The sequence below is a fragment of the Cynocephalus volans genome, chromosome 1 (assembly GCF_027409185.1).
Source record: "Cynocephalus volans isolate mCynVol1 chromosome 1, mCynVol1.pri, whole genome shotgun sequence".
In the NCBI taxonomy this organism is placed as follows: domain Eukaryota; kingdom Metazoa; phylum Chordata; class Mammalia; order Dermoptera; family Cynocephalidae; genus Cynocephalus; species Cynocephalus volans.
The window spans coordinates 96,654,167-96,681,823 of record NC_084460.1 but is presented as its reverse complement, the minus strand read 5'-3'; the positions used below and the strand labels follow the sequence as shown (position 1 = coordinate 96,681,823).

The window sequence follows — 27,657 nt, the reverse complement described above, 5'->3', positions numbered from 1 at the left end:
AATGGATTTTGCTGTATGAGTAGGAAAAATGTAATAAGATAAACATTAACTTATGAGTCATCAGTGTACATATTGAGGTACAGCAATGGAAAGCATGTATGTCAGATTATTTCCTCAAATGAAGTCTTTTTGAAAAAAAATAAAGACATTGCCACTAACAAAAGGATAATATCTTTGGTCTCTTTAAAGGAAAAAATGTCCATCTTTGTGATATATTTGCAAGGTTCCAAGATCTAAAAGAGTCTTTTCCCACACACACACTGTATAGTCTTCCTTATTTGTTTTTGGATTAGCTCCCAATTCACATCAGACACAGCAAGACCCTTTTCTCCTTTGTGTGCTATCAGGCAGCATAGATTTGTGTTGTAAATACCCACACTCTCTCTCCTGAAGATTTAGCCTTAACTAAATTGCCCTGGAGACAAGAGATGAGGAATTACTCCTCCACTTGCAGAATTAAAAAAAAAAAAAATCTAAGTTTCGAAATGAGCAGGAAGAAGCTTGTCCATAATAAATCACCGGCAAGCAAGTGTTCTAAGGAGGAAAGGTTGATATTAATAGAGGCAGCATTTTTCTTTCAGCAGAAAAGATCTTTCAGTAAATTTGGAACTGACAGTCTTGAAAACTTAGGAAACTAAGAATTCGAATGGCACGAACTTAAGAAATGTGTTTTATATACTTGCGCATGTTTCTTCCTCTAATTAGGAGGTAGTTGCATTCAAATGCCCAAATCATCCACAGCATTTGTAAGCACCACACATCTAAGGCCACAGTTCACTTTTTGTTTATATGTCAAGGAGTTTGAGTAATCCATTTAATTATCAATGGGAATAAAATTATCAATGGGGATAAAAATGTGCCATGACAAAGTATTGGTCTTTGGACCCTGCGTACAGTATCATTATACAGAAATTTTCTTAATGCATTGTCATGCATTAGAGAGAAAAAGGCAATGGCCTGGGGTCAGGAGACTGGTTCCTAAGCCTTGCTTTACTGCTACCAACTTAGAATCTGGAATAAATGAGCTGATCTCTCTGGATCTCAGTTTCCTCAGCTGTTATAGGAGGTTATTGGGGAGGAATCTATTGAGCCTTTGTTTGATGTCCCAGTTACTATTGCCATGTAACAAATGATCTCAAATTTACTGACATAAAACAACAATCATTTTATTGTACAAACAGATTCTATGGATCAGATATCCAGGCAGGGCTCAGCTGGGCAATTCTTTTGCTTCTTGGAGCAATTGCTGAGGTCACTCAAAGGTGCACAACCAGCAGATAAGATGGTCTGAAGTGTTCAGGACAACTTCACTGATATTTCTTGGCAGGGATGAGCTCAGTCTGTCAACTAGAGCATCTGTCCATGGCTTCTCTCGTCAGCCTGGTGGTCTCAGGGTGGTCAGACTTCTTACGTGGTAGCTGGCTTTTCCCAGGGAAAGCATCCCAAAAGAAACAAGTGGTTCTGACCTAGACTTGTAAATCACACATCATCATTTTCACTGTATTCAATTTGTCACAAGTCTGCCTAAATTCAAGAGCAAAGGCGACAGCTCCCAGCTTTTGATGAGAGCAATGTCAAAAAGAATTTTGTATCCATATTTTAAAACCACCACCCTTACTTGTAAGGTTCCAAATATTGTTTCTCATCATTCTTCTTCAACACAGTGTGTCCATTCCCATATTTCACTCACTCACTCAATCATTCATTCATTCATTCATTCATCAAATATTTTAGTCCCAACTCTGGGTCAGCCATAATGGGTAGCCTATAAAAAAACTGGGGGACAAAATAGAAACACGATTCCTGCCCTGGAGCTTAGAGTCCATGCAGGACACACACATTAATCAAATTCAGATAAGTATACAATTACAAACTCTGCTAAGGGCTAGGAAGGAAAAGTACAGGGATCTCTGAGGGTACATAGCAGAGAGACTTGGTTCAATCAAGGTGAAGAGCAGGCTTCCCTGCAGAAGGAATGTTCACTTTGAGATATAAGGAATGGGTTCAAGTTGGCCACATGAAGAATATCAATACACCTCCACACAAGACTTTCTCTTGTTGCCCCCGTTTCTTGGTCTCCTAATTTAGAAGACCCTTTCTTTCCACCCCACTTGACTGCTGCTTAGCAGTCATTCATTTCGGAAATACGGTTTGATATTGAATATGTACATAGCCTCCGACTTGTTCTTGCCCTCTTGAACCTCTATGGTCCTCCTGTTTGCTAAATACAATCAGTAGATTTAGTATGGCATTGGAGGCTCTCCATGTGCTGGCTCCATCCTAACTTCCTGGCCTCATCTCTCCTCACCGGGATTCTGTGCTCCAGCCACACCAACCCACCAACTGTTCCCAGAGTGTACATTAGTTTTCATGCTGCTGTGCTTTTATTCTTGATGATCTCTCTTTCTGAGGTGCTCTTTTCCTTTGTCTCCACCATTAAAATGCTGTTCATCTGCAGGTCTTGCTCAAGAGCCACTCCATCGTGGAGACTTTCCTAACCCCAGGGCGTAGTTACTCTATCCTCTAAGTGTTCTCAATAGCCCTTTATTGATACTTCTCTTCCATTCTGCTTTGCTGGCTGTTTCCTCACTCCACTAAGTTTTAAGATCCTTAAAGACAGGAACTATGTCTTAATCATGCTTCTGTCCTCTAAAGTGCCTATCATAGTGCTTTCCATAGAGTAAGCACTCAATAATTGTTTGCAGAGTGAATGAATGAATAAATGTATATCATTTTGAAGATTATAGGACTATGACATGCAGGGACCTTTGCTACCTTTTTGCATACTCAGCATTTTGCATCATAGCCAATATTAATATTTAACTCTAAATAAGCTTATAGTTTTTCCTAAGTGCATATTTTAAATACCATTGAACCTATTTAAATGTTTTGTACACAACACTGGTTACATTTTAAAGCACATCCACTAATTTGTATACTCTTTGGGACAGGAATTGTGTCTTCTTTGTATTTGTGTCATTTATTCTCCCACATATTTATTTTATATATAAATCACTGATATAAAATAAAAATATTCGTAAACTATTCCCTAGGTTTTAAAAGTTATTCAGATACTTTTTGTATTTATTATATACACATCACTGTGCTAAGCAATATGTGAATATGGGTTCATGTCTGTAAATATATTAGAATTGTGTAAACACAGTTTGTCTTGAATTTGGATATGATATGAAGGAAGTGATATGTCCTGAAAAGTAATAACTATATCTAGCAAGTCTTTGATATAATGCAATAATCCTTAAGTAGGTCTCAATCTGTGGCTTCAGTATTGCATTATACAAGTATACACTGTATTTGTTTGCATATCGTTTTTCATTGCATTTGAGGGGGATGATAAGGGTAACTATCTGTGTGGAGTGATAGAGCCAACAGGCTGGAAGTAGAATTGATGGTCATAAAATCATAGACGATTAGAGCCAGAAGAGCTGGGAGACTAGTGGGTCCAATTTTCTTATTCTACAGATGAGGAAACTAAGGCTCAAGTTTACATGCTTGTTTTTGTACCTGACAATGCTCAATCTTTAAAGAGCCTGAAATCAAAAAGAGACCTTACAGAGGAATGTAAGCACAGTTTATTGGCTGTTTTTCCTCAGAGGGTGTCTTCCAAACAACACTGTTCCAGAACACACCTGTTGGATCCCAGTCAGAGCTTAGTAAGTGCATACTTATTTATACCACAAATGACATCATCCATCCATCTTGGAAGCCACAGCGCTCACCCCCACAGGTTCTCAGCCATGGCAAAAATGTCCCCTGATTTCTTCAACCTCTGTGTGTCTTGGATCCTTGACCTTTAAGGCACCCTGGTGCCAGAATGTCTGCAGCTGTAGGATCAAAGACCCTCTGGGGAAAAATCCATTCTTAAATGAAATGAAGATGGGGTGAGTTATTAGGAGAACCAGCTATATGCCCCAGAGCACTTGTTCATCAGGAAAATGCCTGAACTATATCCCAAGGATAAACATCAAGCCCTAAGACTTAAACTCAGCAAAAGTCAGAGACAGAGTTGATAGTAAAGCTCAGGTCTCCTGCCTGCCAATCCAGAGACACATTCCGTCTGCCCTCTAAAAGGATTTGACACAAAATAAATGATAAATATCTTTGAAATTGAAGTGGCATGTAAGGAAAGATACAAATATAACAAAATTGTTAAGATAAGAGCAAAAGATAAAGTAAGAATTTAAAAATAAGAGATGGGGTTAGACTTTTTAGTCTTATAGTTGAATCTAAATTCTGTTTCTAGCTTCCTGGCAGGCAAGGCAAAAAGGTCAATGCCCTGGGCTTCATCTAAATTTCGTTATGGAAGAGAACACAGCAATTCAGAGCATCACTTTTCTATCTCTGGAAAAAGTGAGTTGTGGGGGAAATCTTCCTACTCCACCAAAGTGTCATGTATGCCTTGAGGACATGTGAAGATTTTTCCTTGGTTTGCAGCTAAAGTGATTCTCTGCTTCAGTTTTGTAGTCCCCCTTTTAAGTGATGGTTGCTCAAAGTCTGCTCAAAGAGAGTAACTCCATGTTGGTCACCATTCCCTGGCTGCCTGCAACTGCTATTTCTTCACAGTCCTAAGCCAGGAACCAACGGTTAAACTAAACTTCAGAGCATTCTTAAAATATTTTCTAAGCCCTCTCTAGTTATAGATGACCTTCCTCCACTAGTCTCATAAAGCTAGATGCTAGGGTATTTTTGCTATCTACTATACTTAGCACGACTTTCAATTCTTGGCCATATTATCACAGGCACCCCCTTAAGAGTCCCTTAACAAATAAAGTAACCTGAGTAAAATTAAATCCTTGTTGATTGATTGATCTGAGCTTTGCAGTGCACTCAGCCCCATCCTGCTTTACAGCCCTCTGCTCTGGCTCTCTCCCACCCAGACAATCAAGTCCAGTTAGGCACTCTCTCCTATTTATGGCTGAGTTCTGTATTTTTCCTCCTGTTGTCTGCTATGTCTGTGATAGCACCCATATCCCTATCAGAAGTCATAATTCAACTTTGAACTTATCTTCCTCATAAAATTTGCCAAACAAAGCATGTGAGGGGTTGTGCACTTTAAATTCACTTTTAACACTGGCCAGCATTTCTTTGAGTCCCAGAATTTTATATATCACAACTAATTTGGGCTCTTTGTTTTGTGAGTGAGAAAACTAAGACCCAAAAAGGTGGAATGATTTGCTTTTCAGTCCTTAGCCTGGTGGTATTTAACCTGTTCACACTTCTTTACGGTGTTTATTTTCTGTAATATCTATGTTTTGTGGATTGGGAAATTTTATTTTCCAATTCATTGCATCTTGTCTCCTGGCTGGCACCCTGGATATTCTTAATTGATAAGTTAATGAACTAAATAAAATAATGTTATCATTTATTTTATATTCTACTTCAACCCCCAAAGAATTAATGTATTGATAAATAAATTAGGGTTACTTTAAAATAAAATTAAGATACATAAAATATTTTGGTCTCTTGGTTATTTCAAGGCAGAACTGATAACAGATGAATTTTTTTCATTTTCAAAATCAGTCATCATTATAGCATATCAGTTACAAATCTTTTCACCTACCAATTCTGATGACTCTTTTTACTGAAAACATCTGATTTAATACTACAATTTTTATAAAAAACCATCATAAAGTAAAGAATCTATCCATATAGGTAAATTCCCACTTCTAGGATGCCAAGTGGGCAACGAGGGTCTTGTTTTCAAGAAGTGGATTTATAGAATAGAAAAACAATTCAGTCTTTGGAGGAGCTTCTACAAACAGGAGATGTGAGAAGAGTTCAGAACAAAGAAGAGGTCACCCTAAAAAAACAGCAGACTTTGATCTTTCTCCATGCCTAGAGCAAGGTGAAAGGGTAGAGTCTTAAACAAGTCTGATCTGTGTATTTAAATTAAACACTTCCAACATGTATGGGCAAGCGGGAGGGTTATTCAAATGGTAAAAAGTATGGGCTCCAGATTTTGTGACTATACAAATATATTAAGTGTAAAATAAATTCCCTTTTCTCTCTCATAGATTTAACTATAGGAAATAATGAATCCTTAAAAAGGAGTGATTCAATAGCATAAGAATGCAAATTTGGCAGAGTAACAAAACCCTAGTAATTTTGGACATTTTACATTCTTGCCTTTAACTTAAAGTTCCATACTTCTTTCTAAGGCTTGGTTTGCATCCTAACCTTATAATCACTGATACTTTTGACAGATCTTGGGAACAGTGACATTTATGAAGACCCACAACATTAAGAGAACACCCAAGATAATGAGGGGAAGATGTGATGACTAGGCTTGTGTTTTGACTCATTCTGAGGAAACGTATGAGCCCTTCAGATATTTGCTAATTTTTCCAGAGATAGCATATTTGTCACTGCAAGGTCCATCCTGTCATTGTGCAAGGATTCACAGAAGAACTCCTGATTTGAGAGTTCTGACACCTATTTACTGAGCAGCCACAGTGAACTTAAGTCTGTTGGCAAACCTAGCACAATATCTAGAAACATTGCTTCTAATCTATCAATTCATCATGGATACTAGGAATTTACATCTTTGAAGTCATAACTGTTTGATTTTTTTTTTTTTTTGCAATAGAATCTTCTTGTCCTTGCTCACTCTCTTCCACTGAAGTAAAAGTAACTTAATATTAATTTTGCTTTGAAATGGACAAAAGAAGAATCAAGGAGCTGTTCTCTTCTGTCATATCCACAGTCTTTGCTTGGGGGAATGTGCTAACTCCCATGGGGATTCAAGTGGGAAGCCAAGTAGAAGAAAAGTGACAGAGAGTTTTAAGGCTGTCTCCCTCAGTCCATTATTTACAGGGCACTCTTGGGGTCCCTAGAAGGGGCATGGTAAAGTAAATAAAATACCCGGTTTCAGGCAGCACCCATCAGGCACCCAGACCCTGAAAGAGAGGTATGAGGTAGAAGCTCTGTTATCCAAACCCCAGTCATGAGCCCAGCGATGGAGAAGCAAGGTGGTTTGATGTGGAGTCTCGGTGTGTTGGCCCAAGCCCTTAAACTTTTCTTGCCTCTATTTAGGTCTCTAAATTGTTCTTAAGGGCTGCAGCAGGTCTGTCTGCATGTGGAGTCCAGGTCAGGTGCTACCATATGAGGAAGCCAGCAGTGCCACTACAATGCTGTAATTTGCACAAAAGCACTTGGCCAAGGTGAGACCTAGCCCCCGGCTCCTGTTCACCAAGCCACGTGCCTCTCGCAGCCTGGCTCATTAGCAACACTTTTTTATAAATCCAAAAAGGTTCTTGTGTGATTGGGGTGACCCTGTCAGGAATCTGATTAAACCCAGGACTCACAATCAGGCAGGTCTTCAAATTTAGACTTCTGGAGATATCCCCAAAAGATGTTATCCCCACAGTCATAGAGATACTTAGGATTGAAAGCAGAAGACTTGTTCGTCATTCACTTAATCCTATGTCCTATTATAAGATCACCTGTCACTGGTGGTGTGACATTTGCGTAAGTCAGAAAAAGGCCGATCTGAACCAGCTTTGGCAGAGAGCCAGATTTTAATCCCTACTTTTCACCTTGGCCAACCGGCATGGTCCTACCTGGTGGTTCTGCCTGTATGTCCTTTTTAAACATAAATCTGGAAATTATTTTGTAAATGTCAAAATTATATTACATTATATATTTTTTGTTTTAGAGTGTTAATTGCTTTAATAATGAAAATATCCCACAATTTTTGTAACTAAGTTTTAGCACACCTTCATTTTTAGATATATCAGGACTGTGAAAAAATGGAAGTTTATTGAGTCTCTCTCTCCTTCTTGACCTCTGAGAAGCCCCCGCCAAGGAACAGAGAGAGAAGGAGGCAGGAGCTGGAGCTAGGCAGGCCTGACCCCGTCCACCACAAACACTGAGCTGAGGCTGCCTGTCATCTAGAACAATTTTTCCTCCAGGAAATGTCATTGCTTCATTGCATTGCAAGAAAATGATGTCATCGTGTGGGGCCCTGATCCATTTCCTGACTTTTAACCTGAGTCTCCCAACCTTTTTCAGCTGCACTGCACTCAGAGTAAATGAAACACATTAAAATGTAAAGGCCAATGTGTCTCGTAAAGTCTTTCGAGGCCCCAGGGTGGGGTTAACTTCTGCATATGTACTAAAAATCAAAATACAGTCTTAAAATAAGAAAGTTGGGGCTGGCTGGATCGCTCACTCAGAGCAAGTGTGGTGTTGGTAACACCAGGGTCAAAGGTTTGGATCCCCTTACCGGCCAGCCGCCAAAAAAAAAAATACAGTCTTGTTTGGGTGTCACATCCTGGATATGGCATGAACCCAGTACCTAGGAAATGGAAAGGGAAGAGTTTTCAGGATGTGTCTGTAATTTCTCAGCAGAAACCCTTCCTTTTCCTATACTGGGTTTAATTAATAGTGACAATGTTAAATTTGATTAGGATGCCTTGCTTGGTTTTTGTTCTGGTGGTGGTTTTGTTGTGAAACTGTATGAAAATGAAAAATCATTCCTGAACTGATATTTTAAACCTTATGTGCTGCATTTGTGTCTCCATATCTTAGGACTGGTTACAATCCCAGCCCAAATGACATTATGGAGCTATTTCCTGGAACGTCAAGGGGTGAAATTGCCCTGTCAAGAACGACTCTGTTCTTTCAGGGATTTCAGAGAGAAGGGCTCGGATTGCATTCTTGCTCTGTTATTATAAGTTTTTCCCTGGCAGGAAACCGCTGGCTTTCAGATAATTTGCATATATCCAATGAGAATGATCTACTGTTCTGTGGAGGTTTTCAAGATTGCATGACAACACCATGGAAGAATCTCATATGGGGAAAGGGGATTTTTTTTCTCTTTCCTTAAGCCCCACTTTAAATAGTTTCCTTCCCACAAATGTGTCCACATTCAAATAGTTATAAGTAACCCAGCCCATTTTCCTGCCTTGGCCTCTATCACTAGTTCAGTAATATCAACAGCCACACAAAACTGGAAACAGGCTGTTTAAAGTAAAGGTTCCTTATTCCTTCCGGTCTGTAAAGCAGACTTTTTGGCATGAGAGGGCAAAAATTAACTGTTTAGTTCTTCCAAGCAAAGGCACAGCAAAATGTCCGCTCATTTCTTTGTGACTGCAAGGGCAAGAAATAGTCCCACGTATTTCTTGATACCTGAATATAAATTTTAGTGTTATACATGTGACTCCAGTTTACCTAAAGAACATGGAATTGGACTGTTTCACTCGGTACCATAAATATTACGTACCCATTTGGGATCCTCAGAATTGTGCATATTTTGCTCAGAGGTTCTTGCTGAAGTTCTGGGAAGCAACTATTAGACTTCATGGGTCTGACAGTTGGTGCTACAGAAGCCAGAGCTCCAACTCTTGATAAAGTCACCCACAGTTACCTTAAATTCTTTCAGAACAGAGTGGGATATAAATAAGAAAGAAAAAGGTATCTAAATAACCAGGGTTTCCAATACTGGGTGGGAATGTTCAAATAATATTAAAATTAATTCAGACATTATACTGATAAATTTGAAGACCCTACTTGTGTAATCACCAGGCCCAGCACTAGATATCTTATTGCTCCATTAGTGACAGATAAACGTGTTGATTGAAGAGTTGGGGCTGGGAGGCTCTTCCAGGACTTCTAGACATCAGCAATAGAGCTGCGTGCCCTTGAACACATCACTTAACCTTTCTGAATATCAGATTCTTCTTCTGTAAAATGAAGATATTTAACAGTTTCGTGTCTAAAATTTTTATTCTGAACTTGTCCATTCTCAAATAAGTGGACTCTATATAGAGAGATATTCAAAGGCATGGAATAAATGTGTTGAATGAATTTATAACACTAGACACTATTTCTGAATACTCAAGGTGTTGGACTTTCTGCTACGTGCTTTACCTGTGGAGTATCATTGAATTCTCTCAGCAGGTCTGTGAATCAGCTACCCCCATCAGCTCCATTTGACCAGGAGGAAACTGAGGCTATGGACTATGATGACAGAGGACCAGGATCCGAATCCAGGTGTTTCTCATTTCAAAGCCCCGCCCACTTTCTGCTACACTGCACCAGTGCATTTCAAACGTTAGTGTGCATAAGATTCACCTGGAAGAGGGCTTCCTAAAACAGATTGCTGGGACCCAACCCCAGAGTTTCCAGTTCTTACAAGTTCCCAGGTGATGTGATGCTGATGCTGCTGGTCTAGTGACTACAATCTGAGAACCACTGCCCTATGCTATGAAGAGCTACGTACGCAGGGCCAAGAAATAGAGAATATGAGAAGCAGATCTTGAACCACACCAAGAAAGACCTCCTACATTTAGAGCCACTCAGTAACTGAATGGAGTTTCCTCTCTGGAATGGTAGAGCCGTAAAGGGCATGTAGGTCTCGGGACATTTGATGAGAAGTTGGCCTAGTGGATCTCTAAGGTCTCTTCAGTCCATTAAAGTGCTTGTTATGAATGCCAAAGACAAGAGACAGAGAGGCTAGGAGGGAGGGTCCAACTCCCCTGCAGAAGACGCTTCTCATTATGGCCACAATTCAGTGCTTTAATTGCGCTTTGAAGATTTAGAGTCACACCAGTAATGACAATGAAGAAAAGCTGATAAGAATGTTTCCTTAACTTAAGTAATATGAAATTACAGTTTAATGAAACACCACACAAGAAACAAGAGGAATTTAAAGAAAACATTTATTCACTGCAAATTTATATTTCAGATTTTAAAACTTCTATGACAACAATGATATAATTTCAAATTTTATATCATAATATTAAATCATACAAAATGTCATCAACTAAAAAGGCATAAAATGTATACTTATTTCAATTTTTATTTCATAAGAACATAGAGGAAAAGAGTTTAAAGACCAGAATTATTTTGTAAATATTTCAAAATAATGACCACAAATAAGGCAAATTTGAGAACATTGCTCCAAATTTAACATCCATTCTTTTGACCCTAGGAAGAAAAAAAAAAAATGAAGTATTTATTTCCACAGTTTATCAAAGAAAATAGAGTGCCACTTCTGACATTTAATTTAGCCTTTTTTATGTCACAGGAACTCAATGAAGGATAATTCAAGTAACTGCATCTTGGTACCGCTTAAGGATGACAGAGGAATCAGCAGAGAGAACAAAATTGGTGGTGGTGGTGGAGGGGTGGGCAGAAAGGTATAAAAAAGAAATATGTGTGTAATAAAATATCTGGCATAAGCATTAAAAAGTCAGGGAGAGCCATTGCTTCTGTGGGTAAGGGCTGCCTAAGGAAGTAGGAAATCTCTTTGTTGAGCATCTTTTTTGGTCATTCGCTGTTTGTTTTGTCTGGTTTGGATTGGTTTGGGGCTTTTCTAAAATTAACAGAAGGTTAAAGGGCACTTTCTATAATCTTTGATCAGGAGCCAAGAATTTAAATTTGATTAGAAGTGAGAGGGAGGAAGTAAACATTTCTTGAGCACCTATCAAGTGCCAAGCCCTGCATCCGACTCTTGCTAGAAATTCTGTCTTTTCATTTTTGCAATATGTGAGGTAGGGGTTATCTCCAGTTTTCAAATGAGAAACCTTAGGCTCAGAGAGGTTTAACATTGATTTGCTCAAGGCTACTCAGATGGTCAGTAACAGAGGTGACAATTAAACCTCAAACTGTCTGATTTCAAAGGTGCCACTACACATCGGGTTCTCCACATATCGTAAATAACAGTGAAAGCAATTCCTCTCTAACAAACCACTGCTCCTTGGCATGGAAATTCAAATCTACTTTTTCTTTATATTCCTTTCTGGGGATTCTTCTTGGATTCCATGACCATAGTAAATTTTCCATGACATGTGAACTGTTTTTAGATTTAATATGCCCCTGCTGTAGATTTAAGCTATGGCTAGGAAGATATAAAAAAGAAATTTAGTATTGCAACCTGCTACTCTTTTGACCTCCACGCCCCCAATCCCACCTTTACTGGTCAATTTTTTATTTTTACACTGTGCTTTCCACTTTCTAATATAATACACTATTTCATTTTTTAATTATGTTTATTGCTTATTCTTTGTCCTCCTGCTTGAATGTAGACTACACATTTTTTGCTTGTTTTCTTCACGAATGTATATCAAGTTCTAGAAAAGGGATCAGCAAACTTCTCTGTAAGAGTCCACATAATAAATATTTTAGGTATTGTGGGCTATGCGATTTCTGTCACAACTACCCAACTCTACTATTGCAGTGTGAAAGTAGCCATAGGCAATATGTAAACAAGTAAGCACAAGTATGTGCCAATAAAACTTTATTTATGGATGCCGAAGCTTGAGTATGATATAATTTTCATGTACAAAGAAGTTTTGTTTTTTTTCCAGCCATTCAAAAATATAAAAAACTATTCTTAGCTTGCAGGCCATACAAAAAAAAGGCAATTACTCAGTTTAGGCCAATAGGCTGTAGTTTCCCAACCCCTAGTCTAGAAAATAGTGCCAGTACATAGTATGTGCTCAGAAAATGGAATTTACTGGAACTGTCCCAATGATAAATATTATATCCCATTGTCCCCGTGAATCTCTTACTAGCTCCCCATCCCGTGAAAACAATAGCCAACTCAGGGAGCATTCCACTCCCCTACCTGGTCCATGGGAATGGCAGCTACTAAACAGCAGGACTGAATTTGCTAGAACACGACTGTCAGCATTAGAAGGGACCTTTGATAGCATCTGATTGGCACTTCCCAATGGGCGCTGCCCATATCCCTGGGAAACCTAGAAGGCCTTCTAGAAAGAAGCTGTTACATCATTAAAAGCCTTAGGACATCTATTTCAATTCCATCTAAAACATTAACAATAAAATAATTTGTTTTCCCTTTTAAATAGAATTGTTTGGAAACTTTTTTGGGGAGGAGGTTGGTTTATTTCTCTTCTGAACATTGTTTTGTTCTGTGACTATTTTAAACTATCATCAACTTTTAACTGTCTACATCACTTAATTTATATAACTAGTCATTGGAAAAAGACAGAAGGTATAAGAAGCACTGATGTTGAAATTGAAGTAACAAAAAGCATAAAAATGAAAATAATTTTGCCAATATGCTTAAGATTATCTTCGCCAAATCCCCAAGTTGCATTCATCTGCTCAACACTCTTATGGGATACATCAGCATATATCTCATATTTCTATGTTAAAAAGGAAAAATATATTGAAGATTATATGTGGTTTAGTTTGTCATTCATTGTCAGTGAAGTCTAGCAATATTAACAACGTGTTATTTGCAGAGAAGTGCTGACAAATATTAACTTGATACGTTCTCTCATATCCTTATTTGTTTATTTATAAAAACAAATCAAATGTACTAAGTTCAAACCTTAAATTACATAATATCTTTTCATTGATTTTTGATTGAGTATAACAAATAGTTAAATACAATTCTAAATTTTAGTACGCTCTGGTCTCCAAACTAAACACGATATATGTCACTATAAAATTTGTCCAAAAATTATGCTTTTATTATACATTCAATTAATGTTAAGTAGAATGCCACTTGTTAAATGGGAAAAGTATAAACTTGCCTAACTACACTATGAATATTATAAAGATTATATTAAGTTAAATTTTGTAATATAATCTATTATAAAGATTATGTAATCTTTAAAAACAACTTTATATGGTAATAAAATAATGAATTTTTTTAATACAGGTTTTTATGAGACTTTATTACTATGAAAGGGGTTATAAACCATAGAATGATGGGAAATACTGATCTAGTCCACTTTGTTTTATAGCTGAGGAAATCGAAGCTATATATAATCATTTTGTTAGAATTAAGCCTGGGCTTTCTGAACAGCGAGCGAGGCTTTATATTGTGTAACTCTAGGGGGCGCTATTCGTACTGTTGTGGTGCCATTTTCGTGGACGTTAACGAGATAATCAGTGGCCCCTGGAGAAGAGCAAAGCAAAGGCCTCGGCTTTCAGTTACGCAGTGCTGAGTCAGTGAAAATCCCTGCCATTAAATTCTGCTCAGACATTTTCCCGAAGTTTTCAACATACTATTCGCAAGACCTCTGAGTTGTCAATCTTTTTTAAACTAAGACACAGGTGAGTAAAACTAACAAAGAAGCACTAATTCACCTAACCAGTAGTGAGATTCTATGTTTTTTTAAACCAGATCTTATGCTGGGGGCTAGGAATCAGAACCACCAGAGGGGGCCGGCCCGTGGCTCACTCGGGAGAGTGTGGTGCTGATAACACCAAGGCCCCGGGTTCGGATCCCATATACGGATGGCCGGTTCGCTCACTGGCTGAGCGTGGTGCTGCCAACACCAAGTCAAGGGTTAAGATCCCCTTACCGGTCATCTTTAAAAAAAAAAAAAAAAAAAAAAAAAAAAAAAAAAAAGAACCACCAGAGGAGGAGAAGCCATTGAGAAGGAAGAAAACCAAAGAGAATGATGCATGGAAGTCGAGGTGTGGGAGTGGGGGTGGGGTGGGGGGGTGTCATGGCCAAAGTGGTCAGAGGTTTCAAAGGCTGGGCAGAGGTCAAGGAAGATGCAAATTGAAAAGCATCTACTGGGCTCAGCTATCTACAAATTATTTATGGGCTATCATTGCTATGGGAGATTCAGTAAAAGTAAAGCAGAGTTAAGTTGTTAAATAAAATTAGCCTAAATTACACCCTTCAGCACTAGATTTATTATGAATTCAATGCTAGGTATCATTTGTCTCTGATATGTGACCAACTTCAGCTATGGAGTGTTCAAGGCAAACTTCAGTACCTCTTTGACTAGAACGGCAGGCCAGAGACCTCTAACCTCTTCTATTAAATTCTTACAAGGCTTTTTATTAATGATGAGATGTGAAACTGAATATTTACCCTAAGTGACAAAAGCGGAACTCACATAAAAACAATCACTTTATTCTGTCTCTCATATACCAGAAACACCTTACCATCGTCCTGGGCCCCTCCCTTGTCCCAGACACCAACTATTAAAGTCCTGTTGATTCTACCTCCTCTATCTCTCCATGGTATTGCCTCCTCTCCATGCTCACTATCACTGCCTAATTCAGATCCTCATTTGGTCTGCTGCTCCTCCTGGACCAAGCCTTATTTCCTCACAGTCCCTGTACATCAATGAGGGCAGGGGTGTATCTTGTTCATCTTTCTGTCTCTAGCCTTTAGCATGATATCCAGCACATAATATATGCTGAGTAAATGTTGAGGAGCAAGTATAAATAATGAATATTGTATTTAGGACTCTGGGCTCACAATCCTTGACACATCACAAGAGAAAAGTCATGCTCTAGTAAATGGAAGATACTCCTCTGGTCAAAGAGACACTCATTACAGTTCAGCACCTTGTAATTCCAGTGCTTTAACTGGAATTACATCTATGACATTAGGTTAGTTATATGATGTAAGAGAGGAAAAACACTTAAAGACAATCTTTTTTAGCAAATAATCTATAATTTATGTAGTTATAAGCCTCTCGCCTATTCAATGATATAATGGAAAGTTTCTTTAAATGGCAGCATACAAAATAATTCTGGTTGGATTAATGTGACAGATTGAATATCAGGCAAAGAAAAGTGTGGCTTGAGGTGGTTAAAGTGATCTGGGAATCTGACTAAATCGTGTACTGTCTTGCACGTATGGCATCTTGAGTGACATAGTAAGGCAGTGATGAGATGCACCCCAGTGACACAAGGTGGCTTAGGACAGGTAGAGAGTCACCTTTTCCAGTATTTAAAAATCTCCTTTTTTGCTTGCTTCCTGTAGTACTCCCTTCTGAATGCTAATCTTCTCAAAAGGAATGAAGTTGTATTTCAAAATCACAGACTGAGACAGATCTGGGAAGGTCCTCGGAGGTCTCTGGGCTAAATCCTGTAGTCTTAGGGATGAGGAAGCTCAAGCCCACAGCGACCGATGTGTGTAGGGGTGGACTGCTACCTTGTCCACGCAGTCCCCACTGGATCCGTGGCCACTCTGGGAGGGGCCCTGTCATCGTGTCATTCCTCGCCTCCCCACACCTTCCTTCCCAGTGTTTTTACCCTAATTACTTCCTCCATTTCTCTCCCTCCTTTCCTATGGGAAGTGCACTCAGGCATCAGGCTATTTCCATCAAGTATTCTCTTCTTTAATTAATAAAATCTAAAGTATCAAACCAACATCGTTATATTTTAAATGGTGTTGTACTCATATATTAGCAACATTATAATCATTCAGAAATATTCAACACTGTAAATGAAGTTTTCTTTGCATTCTTTCATGGTTATAGAGAATGGAGGCTTCTGGTTTTTACACAAGCATACATCCTTTTATTTAAAAAAAACTTCTTTGTTTTAAATATATTTCTTATTTGTCTAAATGTAGTATATTCAATATCTGCTCAAAAATGTATTCATGAGTAATAACGTTTTAGAGCAAGGGAAAAAACTAGATTGACTGCATTTCAAGAGGAAATTATGTTGAAGCTTGTGATAATTTATAAAGTAAAAAATTACAAAGAGCAGTTCTCAGGATACCAACCCTCCCCACCTACTGATCCCTCTTTGGCAAAATATCAAACTTACTTTAAATACATTACAATAAACATTTAGTCTCATTTCCTCTCTCAGTAAGTTGCTATCACCCTTGGTGTGGTCCACTGATTAAATGAAATGCAAATATCCTGGAAAAATAGCTTTCATTTCTGAAATATAAAAGTTCATTTTTGTCTGTGAGAAGCATAAGAAAGATTGTTTAAGAGAAGCATGACTTTGCAAGGTCACTCAGAGTAGGTGGGACTCAGGATTGCTCATACACCACCTAAAATGTGTCCAGTGGTCAGGATGCAGTCTAGACTTTGGGAGACCTGAGACTGAATTCTTGGCTCTACATCAAGGTGAGAGTCTCAATGTCCTCATCTGTGAAATGGGCATAATGAGCTTCAGAGTATTGCGAAAAATAAAAGAGGCAAAGTGTTCAACAAATTGTAACTGCCCAATAAATAGCATCTATAATTATTCTTCTATTACCTGGTTTGGTGTCACTGCTATTATTTTAGAGAAAACAGAGATAACAGAAGTGGTATGTCTGGCATTGTGATTATTTTTCTAGATTCTGATTTCTCTACTGACTGATTTCAGGAGACCACATAATGGAATTTGTGAGGAAGAAGTACAGTGGATTTTTACTCTTCCATGGTCCTGCATGAGTTCTACCTGGATCTACTCAAGGGAATTTAGTTCCCAGAAGCACCAGAAGGATCTTACTTTAGGTCGACCTGAGGCCTCAGGCCTTTAGAACAAGAGGCATAGATGAATTAGTTTCAAGGCACATTTATGTTGCTGATGATGCAGACTTAAATCCACTAGAAGATTTGGGGTCAGTGTGTTGCTGCTGACTTGTCTTCTGTTCAGGGAAAGAGGGTCCGCCAGTGATAAATATTCTGCCCCCATATGTTTTTGAATTGCACTTAAAGGGTTTACCTACATCTTTTATGCAAAGAAAACATTTCTGAATTTGTTGAAAAAAGTGAAACCACTGTATCATATGACAAGAGGGAAATATTCTCCTTCCCCCATTCATTAAAAAAAAAAAAAAAAACCCCACAAAACACAACAAAGAATAATGAAAGGAAAACAAACGGAGCCATTCCAATCCGTGGAGGAGGGGCAAAGTGACTGCAGGGGACAGCTGCAGCATGTCTGGTGTCCCAATTCTTTCCTTTCCCATCACTTTATTACTTATTGGACCAAGAATGTAGACAATTCCAGCTACGGTTGTTTTGCATTTTTGTTTCTCGACTTAAGTTGTGTGTTGTGTTTGTTTGTCCTCCGCACTGGGCCCTGGACCCGATGGGATCGCTTCAGCCTCTTGCACTGAGCCTCCTAAGCAGGTGGCTTTCATTCCTCTCTCAGCCCCCAGCCCTTCCCGCAGGGCCCTGACAGTCGGAAGGGCTCACGCGCCTTTGTAAGTGTTTACCAAAGTCATCAAACACTTCATGCCTCTTTCAAGCATTTCTCACTGTGATTTCGGCTGGGTACCAATTGACTGAACATCCACACACCTTCATAGTGTGACCTTTAACAAGATGACCTCGATTCTACTAAAACAAGGCGGCACAGGGAGGAAAGAAATAATAGATGTAGTGATTCCTTAGGGGGTGCCTGATTCATTTCTGAAAACATGTTTTTGAATTTATGGGAAAAAACTCTTAGAAGTGAGTATTTTCCACCATAACATGTATTGTTACATTAAGATCTTTTTTAAAAAATTGACTTTGTTGTACAATTTGTTACAATACAATACAAAAATTACCATTTTCCCAAATCTTCCTTCAAACCATTACTTTTTTTCCTCCACAAATCTTCATGACTTGAATTTTCTGATATGTTCCATATTTACACAAAAGAATATTATTTTTCAGGATGGAAAATGCAGTTTTTGAAAGCATTTTCAGTGTTTTATTTATATAGGAAAGAAGAGGCATGAATCAGCAGCAAACTTTAGACTATTTATTATAGTCTTTAATGACATTTTAAAAATATTGGTTATCACTTTCAGCATGTGGGAAATCTAATGACATAACTGTGGGTTCATTAAATGTAGAATCACCATGTAGAACTCTATCTGGACAAATGATCCACTTTTCCTTCTAATGGAGTTGTGCACTTTCTGAAATTTTGATAAGTAATACACTTATTTCACTGCTGGAAATTGTGCCTAATATAGCTGATATTTCTTTCCACATGGTAGCAAAGGTTTGCTCAGGCTACAAGTGGGCCTCATGGGCTCAGGCAATGGTGTGTTTATTAACACAGAACATCCTGTCCCATTATGTGAGCCTCTCATCCTTGCTAATGAAATACGATCTGCCGCCATTACGGATTAAGCGGTGTCAAGTCATCCAAAAATGCTCACCAAGGAAGTGCTGCCTATTAAATTTATCTAGAGCTCTCACCCGAATTAGTGCTGCTTTATGCAGGTGGGGAAACTGAGATTCTGTCCAGAAGTAACACCAAGGGACTCTTGTGCCAGGAAGAGAATTTTTTTAAAAGTGTGATTCTTAGACTTCATTGCCCATCAGTACTTCTTGGGTCGTGTGTTAAAGATTCACGTTCTATTCCTTCAACCCCAAAGTTTTTGACTTAGTAGGGCTCAGGGGGGACCCAGATATCTGGGTAATTCTGATGTCATTGGTCTACTTTGAGAAATGCATTATAGCTGTGTTGGGCCCTATACCTGGCTGAGAAGTCACACACCAGGACTCTGTGTCCTGAGAAGACGGGCAAAGCAAAACTCTGAAGTTGGAGAACTTCACTTCTGACCCCAGTTTACCTCTGTTTTCAATTTATTTTTTCTCTCCCCAGGCTCTTTAGGTGGCCTCACCATTCAATCCCCACGGAGCTGACTTTCCAAGCTCTGCATATTTTTTTCCTTCTTTTCCACCTGCCCTCCATCCCATGTTAAAGCTAGGTTGTAAGTGTCATGCCTAAGGTGACAGCCAGATGTCTAATGAAATACTGCTAACACTTCAGTGTGTGGTTCTCCTAAACATACGTTCCTTTTAACAACGGGCTCTGGACAATGTGGGATGTTCACCACAAGGGAGAGATCCCAAATACTATACTTTCAGATGCCCTGGCAGTACGGTAGGGGAGGTAATCTTAGTTTGCCTCAACTCTTGGCAAGCCTCCTTGAAAAATCAACTCTGTTCCTAAGAATGAACAGGATTTCCTTTGCAGACTTACGGAGAAGTTGAAGAGGACAGGATTGATCACAAAAGGCATTAAGAATGCCAAATCCTTGTATTCCAGCTTTGCTGGTTGGGGTGGATAGTATCAACCTGGAAAAAAAAATTGGCTAGTATTTCTCAAATTCATTTGACCCAGATATGATACTAATCTGAATCATAAAGCCAGCATGAGAGTTAGCAGTGGGAAATATCTCTTCCCAAAGAAAGGCTGTTCAACCCACAAAGGATCAGCATCAGTATCAGACTTAGAATTTGGAACCAAAGGTCACTTGCACTCTTCTCTCAGAGACCCTGTTCCAATCCTCCTGGAGGCCAGAGCCATGCACCTCAACAGACCAGCAGGGGAGGAGGGTTTGCAGGGACGGTGAGAAGGAGGTCCAGGATGGACCTGGCTTGATGAGGAGAAACGGTTCTGTGTTCTGACCCTGGCCCTACTACTTATCAGCTGTATGACCTTGGGCAAATTATATAAACTCATTAGACTCAGTATCCTGTCTTTACAATTGGGAAGTACACTGACAGTAACCACTCTATTATTATGTCATTCCTATTTCTATTAGCCCTCCTGAAAAAAGTTAGAAAACTAAACTTGATGTTGGGGTACATGAGCCTCTGTGCTCGGGTAGGAGTAGAAACAGTGGGAGAATTTCTTCTTTGTATTTTCTAGCCACAGAGCATGTATACCTTTCTGAATTCATGGGATAGAAGTTAAATTAAGGTATATTGGACTAACATGAAAAATATTAAGGATGTTGTCAAAATCAATTTTTGCAAAAAGCTCCTAGTATTTGCCTCTATTAGTAATTTTTTGTTGTGTAAATTTTAATTGGATAAAATAAAGCAAATTGTTGACTGTTTTTTTTTTTTTTTAAAGATGACCGGTAAGGGAATCCTAACCCCTGACTTGGTGTTGTCAGCACCACGCTCCTCCAAGTGAGCCACGGGCCAGCCCTAAATTCTTGATTTTAATCCAACATTGTAAACTGCAAAATAACGTTGCAAAGCATTATACAAAAGTTTAGGTTTAAAATTCAAGGTTGGTTTATCTTAACATATGTTTTCCCAGGGGGGAAAAATGCTACATTCTTATGACTACATTCTTAAACTTAGAACAAGATAAAGGAACACATATTCATTACTTATAAAAAGTTCAGTGTTTCTTACACTTTATTTTTTATTTTTTTTGAAATTATTCATTTATTTTGGGGGGCAGCTGGCCAGCAGGGGGATCTGAAGCCGTGATGTTGGTGTTATAAGGCTACGCACTAACCAATTGAGCTAACCAGCCAGCCCCCTTACACTTTATTTTTAAAATACTTGTATTTTCCAGCTTTTTTTGAGGTATGATTGATGAATAATATAAGTTTAAGATGCACAGCATGATGATTTGCTACATATATATAATGTGAAATGTTTACCACAACAGGTTAGTTAACACATCCATTAACTTACATAGTTACCTTGTGTGTGTGAGTGTGGTCAGAACATTGAAGATCTACTCTCAGGAAATTTCAAGTGCACAGTACAGTATTAACTATAGTCATCATGATATACATTGGTCTCCAGAACTTACTCATCTTACAACTGCAAGTTTGTACCATTGTACCACCATCTGCCTGTTTTCCCCAGCCCCCAACCCCTGGCAACAACTGTACTACTCTCTGTTTTCATGAGTTTGCCTTTTTTAGATTCCACATGTAAGTGAAATCATACAGTATTTTTCTTCCTCTGTCTGACTTATTTCATTTAGCATAATACCCTCAAGGTTTATCCACTTTGCTGCAGATGGAATGTTTTTCTTCTTTTTTAAGGCTGAGTAATATTTCATTACACACACACACATTTGGACCATATTTTCTTTATCCATTCATCTGTTGACACTTTGGTTGTTATTGTGAATAATGTTGCAATGAACAATGTCTTGGCTATTGTTACTACAGTTTCAATGAACATGTTCAGATATCTCTTTGAAGTGTGCTTCTGTTTCCTTCAGATATTCACCCAGAAGTGAGATTGCTGTATTGTATGGTAGTTCTATTTTTAATTATTTGAGAAACCTCCATATTGTTTTCAATAACGGCTAAACCAATTTATATTCTCACCAACAGTGCACAAGTGTTCTCTTTTCTCCATATTCTCACCAACTCTTGTTATTTCTTGTGTTTCTGATAATAGCCATTTTATCAGGTATGGAGCGATATCTCCTTGTGGTTTTGATTTGCATTTCCCTGATGATCAGTGATGTTGAACACGTTTTTATGTACCTGTTCACCCTTTTGTATGTCTTTTTTGGAAAAACATGTATTCAGGTCTTTTACCCATTTTTAAACCATATTATTATTATTATTATTATTGTTTTGCTATTGAATTGTATGAATTCCTTATATATTTTGGGTTTTAATCCCTTATTAGATGCATTGTTTGCAAATATTTTCTCCCATTCCACAGGCTGCTGTTTCATTTTAGCCATTGTTTCTTCTTCTGCACAGAAGTTTTTTAGTCTGATGTAGTCCCACTTGTTTATTTTTCCTTTTGTTGCTTGTGCTTTTAGTGTCATATTCAATAAACCATTGCTAACACTGATGTAAAGAAGCTTTTTCCCTATGTTTTTTTCTAGTAGTTTTACTTCAGGTCTTTAAGTCTTTATCCATTTCAAGTTAACTTTTGTGAGTGGTGTAAGATAGGGGGTCCAATTTTATTCTTTTGCACGTGGATAGCCAGGTTTCCCAACACCATTTATTGAAGAGACAATCCTTTTCTCATTGTGTAATCCTGCAATCTCTGTCAAATATTATTTGACAGTACATGTGTGGATTTATTTCTGGGCTCTCTGTTCTTTTCCATTGGTCTGTTGTCTGTTTGTATGCTGGTACCATAATGTTTTGATTACTATAGCTTTGTAATATAGTTTGAAATCTGAAAGTGTCATGCCTCCAACTTTGTTCTTTCTCAAGATTATGTTGGCTATTCACAGTCTTTTGTGGACCTATACAAATTTTAAAATTGTTTTTTCTATTTCTATGAAAAATGCCATTGGAATTTTGATAGGGATTGTACTGAATCTATAGATTGCTTTGAGTAGTATGAACATTTTTACAATATAAATTCTTCTGATGCATGAACACAGAATATCTTTCCATTTATTTGTCTTTGTTTTTTCATTAATATTATATCATTTTCAGTGTACAGATCTTTCACTTCCTTGGTTAAATTTATTCTTAAGTATTTTATTCTTTTTGATGCTATTTTGGTTTTGGTTCTTTTTTCTCTTTTTCTTGCCTAAGTGCTCAGGCTAGGACTTTCAGTACTATATTGAATAGAAGTGGTGAGAGTGGATACAATTTTCTCATTCCTATGAATAATTTTTAAAATTGTGGGTTGAGATAAAAATTGCCTGGTGCTACTTACAAACATACATTCATTTATCACATCAATGTATTTCATTCATTCATTCAAAACCAATTATTGAACAAGTATACATGCCAGACACTGGATAGCAAGGTCATATAGGATACAGTGGTAAATAACAGAGAGAGAATAAGTATTTATAAACCAGACTTTCCATTTTAGCACTCAGCATGCACTTCCTCACTGAAACTTACATTTATGTGTCCATTCTGGATAAGTCTTGCAGAAAGCTTGATGAACAATGTCAGGGATGCACATAGCAGGGCAAAGCTCAGACACATGTCGAGGGCTTGAAGTGTCAAGTGGTACTCTTCATAGTGGGGTGGGTCCACACAAACTGATGGAAATTTTGCATATGGAAAAGGAAAGGCAACTGCATAACCAAAGTAATTGCTTCCTGCAACCCCTGAAAACGAGTAGAAGCAATATGGGCCAAGGAGAGCAGATTTCAAGGCTATCGCAAAATGAAATGGACATCCCGTAATGCTCAGAATCACAAAGGTGAAACTAGCTTCCCACTGAAAATAAAGCAGAAACACATTGTCACTTTGGGGGTGAGATACTTCAAAAGCTTCTTAGCAATATGAAGAAAGAAAGAGATGCTGGCTTTCAATCTCTCCTACTGGGACATGAAGGAGAAATAGGCTACAACTTTGTCTTTAGGTCCTTGTTTTCTCATCTCCAACCTGCACCATGGGAGAACAGCATATCAACCAACTGGGGCAAAAATGAAATCCATTCAATTCAATAAACATTTATTTATTTATCTTCTGATATGTGTAGAGAACTGGTCTGGGATAAGACGAACAAAGATGAGTAAACAGAATCCCTACTCTAGGACCTTGCTATTCAGGGTGTGGTCCATGGTCCAGTAGCACTGACATCCTGGGAGCCTGGCAGAAATCCAGAATCTCAGGTCTCACCCAGATCTATTGAGTTAGAATCTCCAGTTAATTCACATATACATTAAGGTTTGAGAAGAATCACCTTAGCTGTGGGAATAAAATTTACAATCGGATAAGGTAATCTTTTTGTATCATGGAATTACCTGGCTTTCTACTGTTAAAATGCAAGATATCATAGATTTGTCATCCTTTTTTAGAGGAAGAGATAACAGGGAGATTGGAAGAAGATCTCAGATTGAGGAGTTGAGAATTAAAAATACATTCTTAAAAGTAGAGAATCCATCCCCTTCAAAATGAAATTCAGGAGCACTAACACTGGCTCTGTCCTTCCCAAATACAATAATAATCATAAGAACTTGTAGAAAATGTTTGGAGTAGAAACCAGATAATTATTTATTTAAAAAAATAGCTTATTGATGAAATCCATCATAGTAAGGCTTCAGTTAAACCAAATTGAATTATAATTGGAAAGCATATTCTCTAAGTTCCACCCTGAACTGGTAGTGATTTGACCTTCAAACCTACTCTACCATCCCACTCTAGCCTATAGATTTACCAGGTATCTCTGGGTCCACTCTTTGTAAGCCAATAGCAGAAGCACACCAGCCGTGATGGCCTGTGAAAAGAAAATGGAAAAATAACATCCACAATAGAACGTACAGTTGCAAAGAGTTCAATTTGTCTCTCAGTTTGACAACTTTATCACAAACTAGAAGGAACAGCAAATGGCTAAATGGATTTACAGCTCTGATCTCCTCATCATCCGTGAAAGAAACTGTGATGACAATGAGGAAAATAAGCCATTAGTGTCATAAAGACATGATTCATATAAGCTCATTCTTTGATTCTCTACTTTGCCTTTGCCATCACAGTTATAACCTTGCTACTGTAAGGTGTCACCGTAATAAAAGCTTGGCTTTATAATTTCTGCCATATGTTTTATTTTGATTAATTGTCTATTGTTCATCTTTCTCACAAACTGCTAAAATTGCAAATGGGAGGAACGAGAATGGAAACCTGTCACAGAACCCTGAAAACCCTCTCAGCCATGACATTGTCTTTTGCTATTTGCTTTCTTTTGAGATTCCACAGCCTCAGCCTGCTGGTGGGATACACATGCATGATCCCTGTTTCTCAAATGACAAAGATTATCACTAGAATGAATACTGATGTGACGTTTATTGTTCTGGGTGCAGTGGTATCCAGCTTTTTAAAAGAGAGTTCTTTATAGTCTCCGTTGAAGAAAACACACCCAAAGCACAGAATGAAAATAATTAACCAAAGGAGAATTCACCAGAACTGAGCAGCAGATAATGAAAAAAAAAAAATCTCTGGGCTCTTTGATTCAGCACCAGGTCTGATGAAAGAGACCTTTGTGGTCATTAAGACTGGAAATCGTTTATTCCCAATCCATATTAATCATTTGCTCTTGACCAAGGGATGTTCTGAGCTTAAGAGAGAAAATCAGGAAGAGATGTGTCTAAAATAAGATATAGAATGTGGATAGATCTAAAAATAACACAATTTGGGTTTTGACAGAGAAATAAACACGACTGTATGTATAGAATCAACATATTTAAGGGGGAAAATCAGTGCTTTTACAAATACGGTTTTGTGATATGCTGCTTTTGAAGCTCTGGGTCTGGCATATTTATTGTTTTGAGACTTAGCTTTTCATTTTCCTGGCACATTGTATTTTGAATGTTGGATGCAGAGAATTTGAGAGAAAGGGGAGCACACACCCATACTCACTCACACAAAACTTCTCATGTAGCTGAGCCTGAAATTCCAGACCTGGCATCTCCATACCATAAAACTCCCATGGATAATAACAGAACCATCTGTAGTCCAAAGAGGTTCCTGTCTTGATTCTCCGAGAGGAGAGTTTCCAAGGGACCCTATGGAGGTTGAGCCAGCATAAGTAGTACAACAAAACAGAAGAATTATGGAGAGCAACCGTGGCCCTAACACTGATTCTCTGTGGTGTAAGCCTGGGGCTAGACTATGCTTTGGTGAGGCATGGCCTGCAATTGACACATGCCCCCCCTCTGTCATTAGCAGCAGAAAGAGAAACACTGAAGCAAGATAAAAGCAAAGGAGATGGGCTCACACTCCTCTGCTGGTTTAACGCCCAGCAGATAGCTGACATTAGCAGATGCTTAGATTCCAGGTTGCCTTAACTACTTTGGCATGGGCTGTTTCTTTCCTTTCAAAAGTTGAAAAATGCAGCCGAATTGCAGTCGCCTGCTACTTCTGTTGTAGCTGCCAGCTTGAATTTTGCTTTGTTTACACAAAACCTTGAAAAAGATCTTTCATGGAGCGGCTGAGTATGAATGCAGTTCAGTACCTTGTTAAATCCAGCCTGCGAATGGCAGCCCGAGAGCGGGCCCAGAGCCCCCGCCAGGCACCGCAGACAGCGCCGGCTGTTCCCCCCGCCAGTCCCGGCCTTCCCTTTGACTTCTTCCATGTCTTTTTTGTAAGTTTTATTGTCAGGTAGGAGAAGAATTTAAAAGGAAGAGATTTGAGGGTAGGAAAGATGAGAGGGAGAAGAAAACATGCGAGAGGGGGTGTCTGAACGTGAAAAGTTGCGCGAGGCGAGGCAGCCAGGTTGTGAGGAAGGACAGAGCGGAGCTGCTGGTGGCAGTGGGAGCGACAAGGAGAAGGCACCATCCTGCACTCTCCTCCTTCACAACTCCTCCTCCTCTTCTTTTTTTATAAACAAAATAAAACACTTGCTTTCATTTATTTAAATTTCCTTTAACTATTTCTTAAATATACATTAATGTCAAACCATAATCCCTAGACTTTAAGTTATTTTCATTTTCCATGCTCCATTTTAGCATTCATCTATGTGCATATAATTTTACCTATTTCATTCAAAAACATAAGCAAGTAGCTCAGCTCTTCTTGATACGCTATTGAGTTGCTCTCTGAGCTCTTCCAGGGATATTACTTGGGTTTTGCAACCATTGCTGCTAACGCTTGGATTGCTTAATTGTGAGCCCTCCCACTAAATCTTTAAATTGCCTGAGTAAAGGATGCAGTTCTCAGAAGCAGATGAAGTGAAGGAAGCAGGGAGCAGTCACAACAGAAACAGAAACTTTTAGAGGCATCATAATAATGTGGGATAATGTATTCACTTATAAACATCTGTTGTGGGTTTACTACAAACAAGGGATGTAATAAGCACTGTGCAGATAAAGTAATGATAATAACTGTTAACATTTGTTGAGTGCTTAATATACGCAAGGCATTATGCTAAACATTTTACATGTGTTAACTCGTTTAATCCTTATAATGATCCTCTCATATAGATATTCTCCCACTTTTTAAATAAGGCACAAAGAGGCTAAATAAGATGAGTAAGATCACCAAATAACTGCACAAATAGTGGCTTCAAATCTCATTGGAATTTACAGCCCAGGTGTGAAAATAATGCACATATAAGACTGTCTACAAAATTAGGTAAGAAAAATGAGCACTTTCTATGTGAGAAGAGCTGAGTGGTGAGAAACTACCTCTAAAGGAAAAATCAATGGTGGAGTCACCGTGGGGAAATAGGATCTGAAGCAGTTTTGCAGGATGGATGTGATTTAAATGGGGGGTGACAGAGAGAGAGCAGTCCGGGCAGTGGAAGCAGTACGTGCAAGGGT

At 38.4% G+C, this 27,657-nt stretch overlaps 1 protein-coding gene across 1 annotated transcript in view; it reads right to left on the bottom strand.

Moving 5' to 3' along the window:
• Positions 1-27,657, bottom strand: part of TMEM212 (transmembrane protein 212) — a 145,375-nt gene that overhangs the window by 112,825 nt on the left and 4,893 nt on the right. Inside the window, exons 2-3 of the mRNA XM_063104095.1 lie at positions 24,561-24,620; positions 23,294-23,617 (exon numbers count right to left, since the gene is read on the bottom strand). Of these exons, the coding sequence (XP_062960165.1) occupies positions 23,294-23,617; positions 24,561-24,620 (384 nt within the window). The remainder of the gene's footprint in view (positions 1-23,293; positions 23,618-24,560; positions 24,621-27,657) is intronic.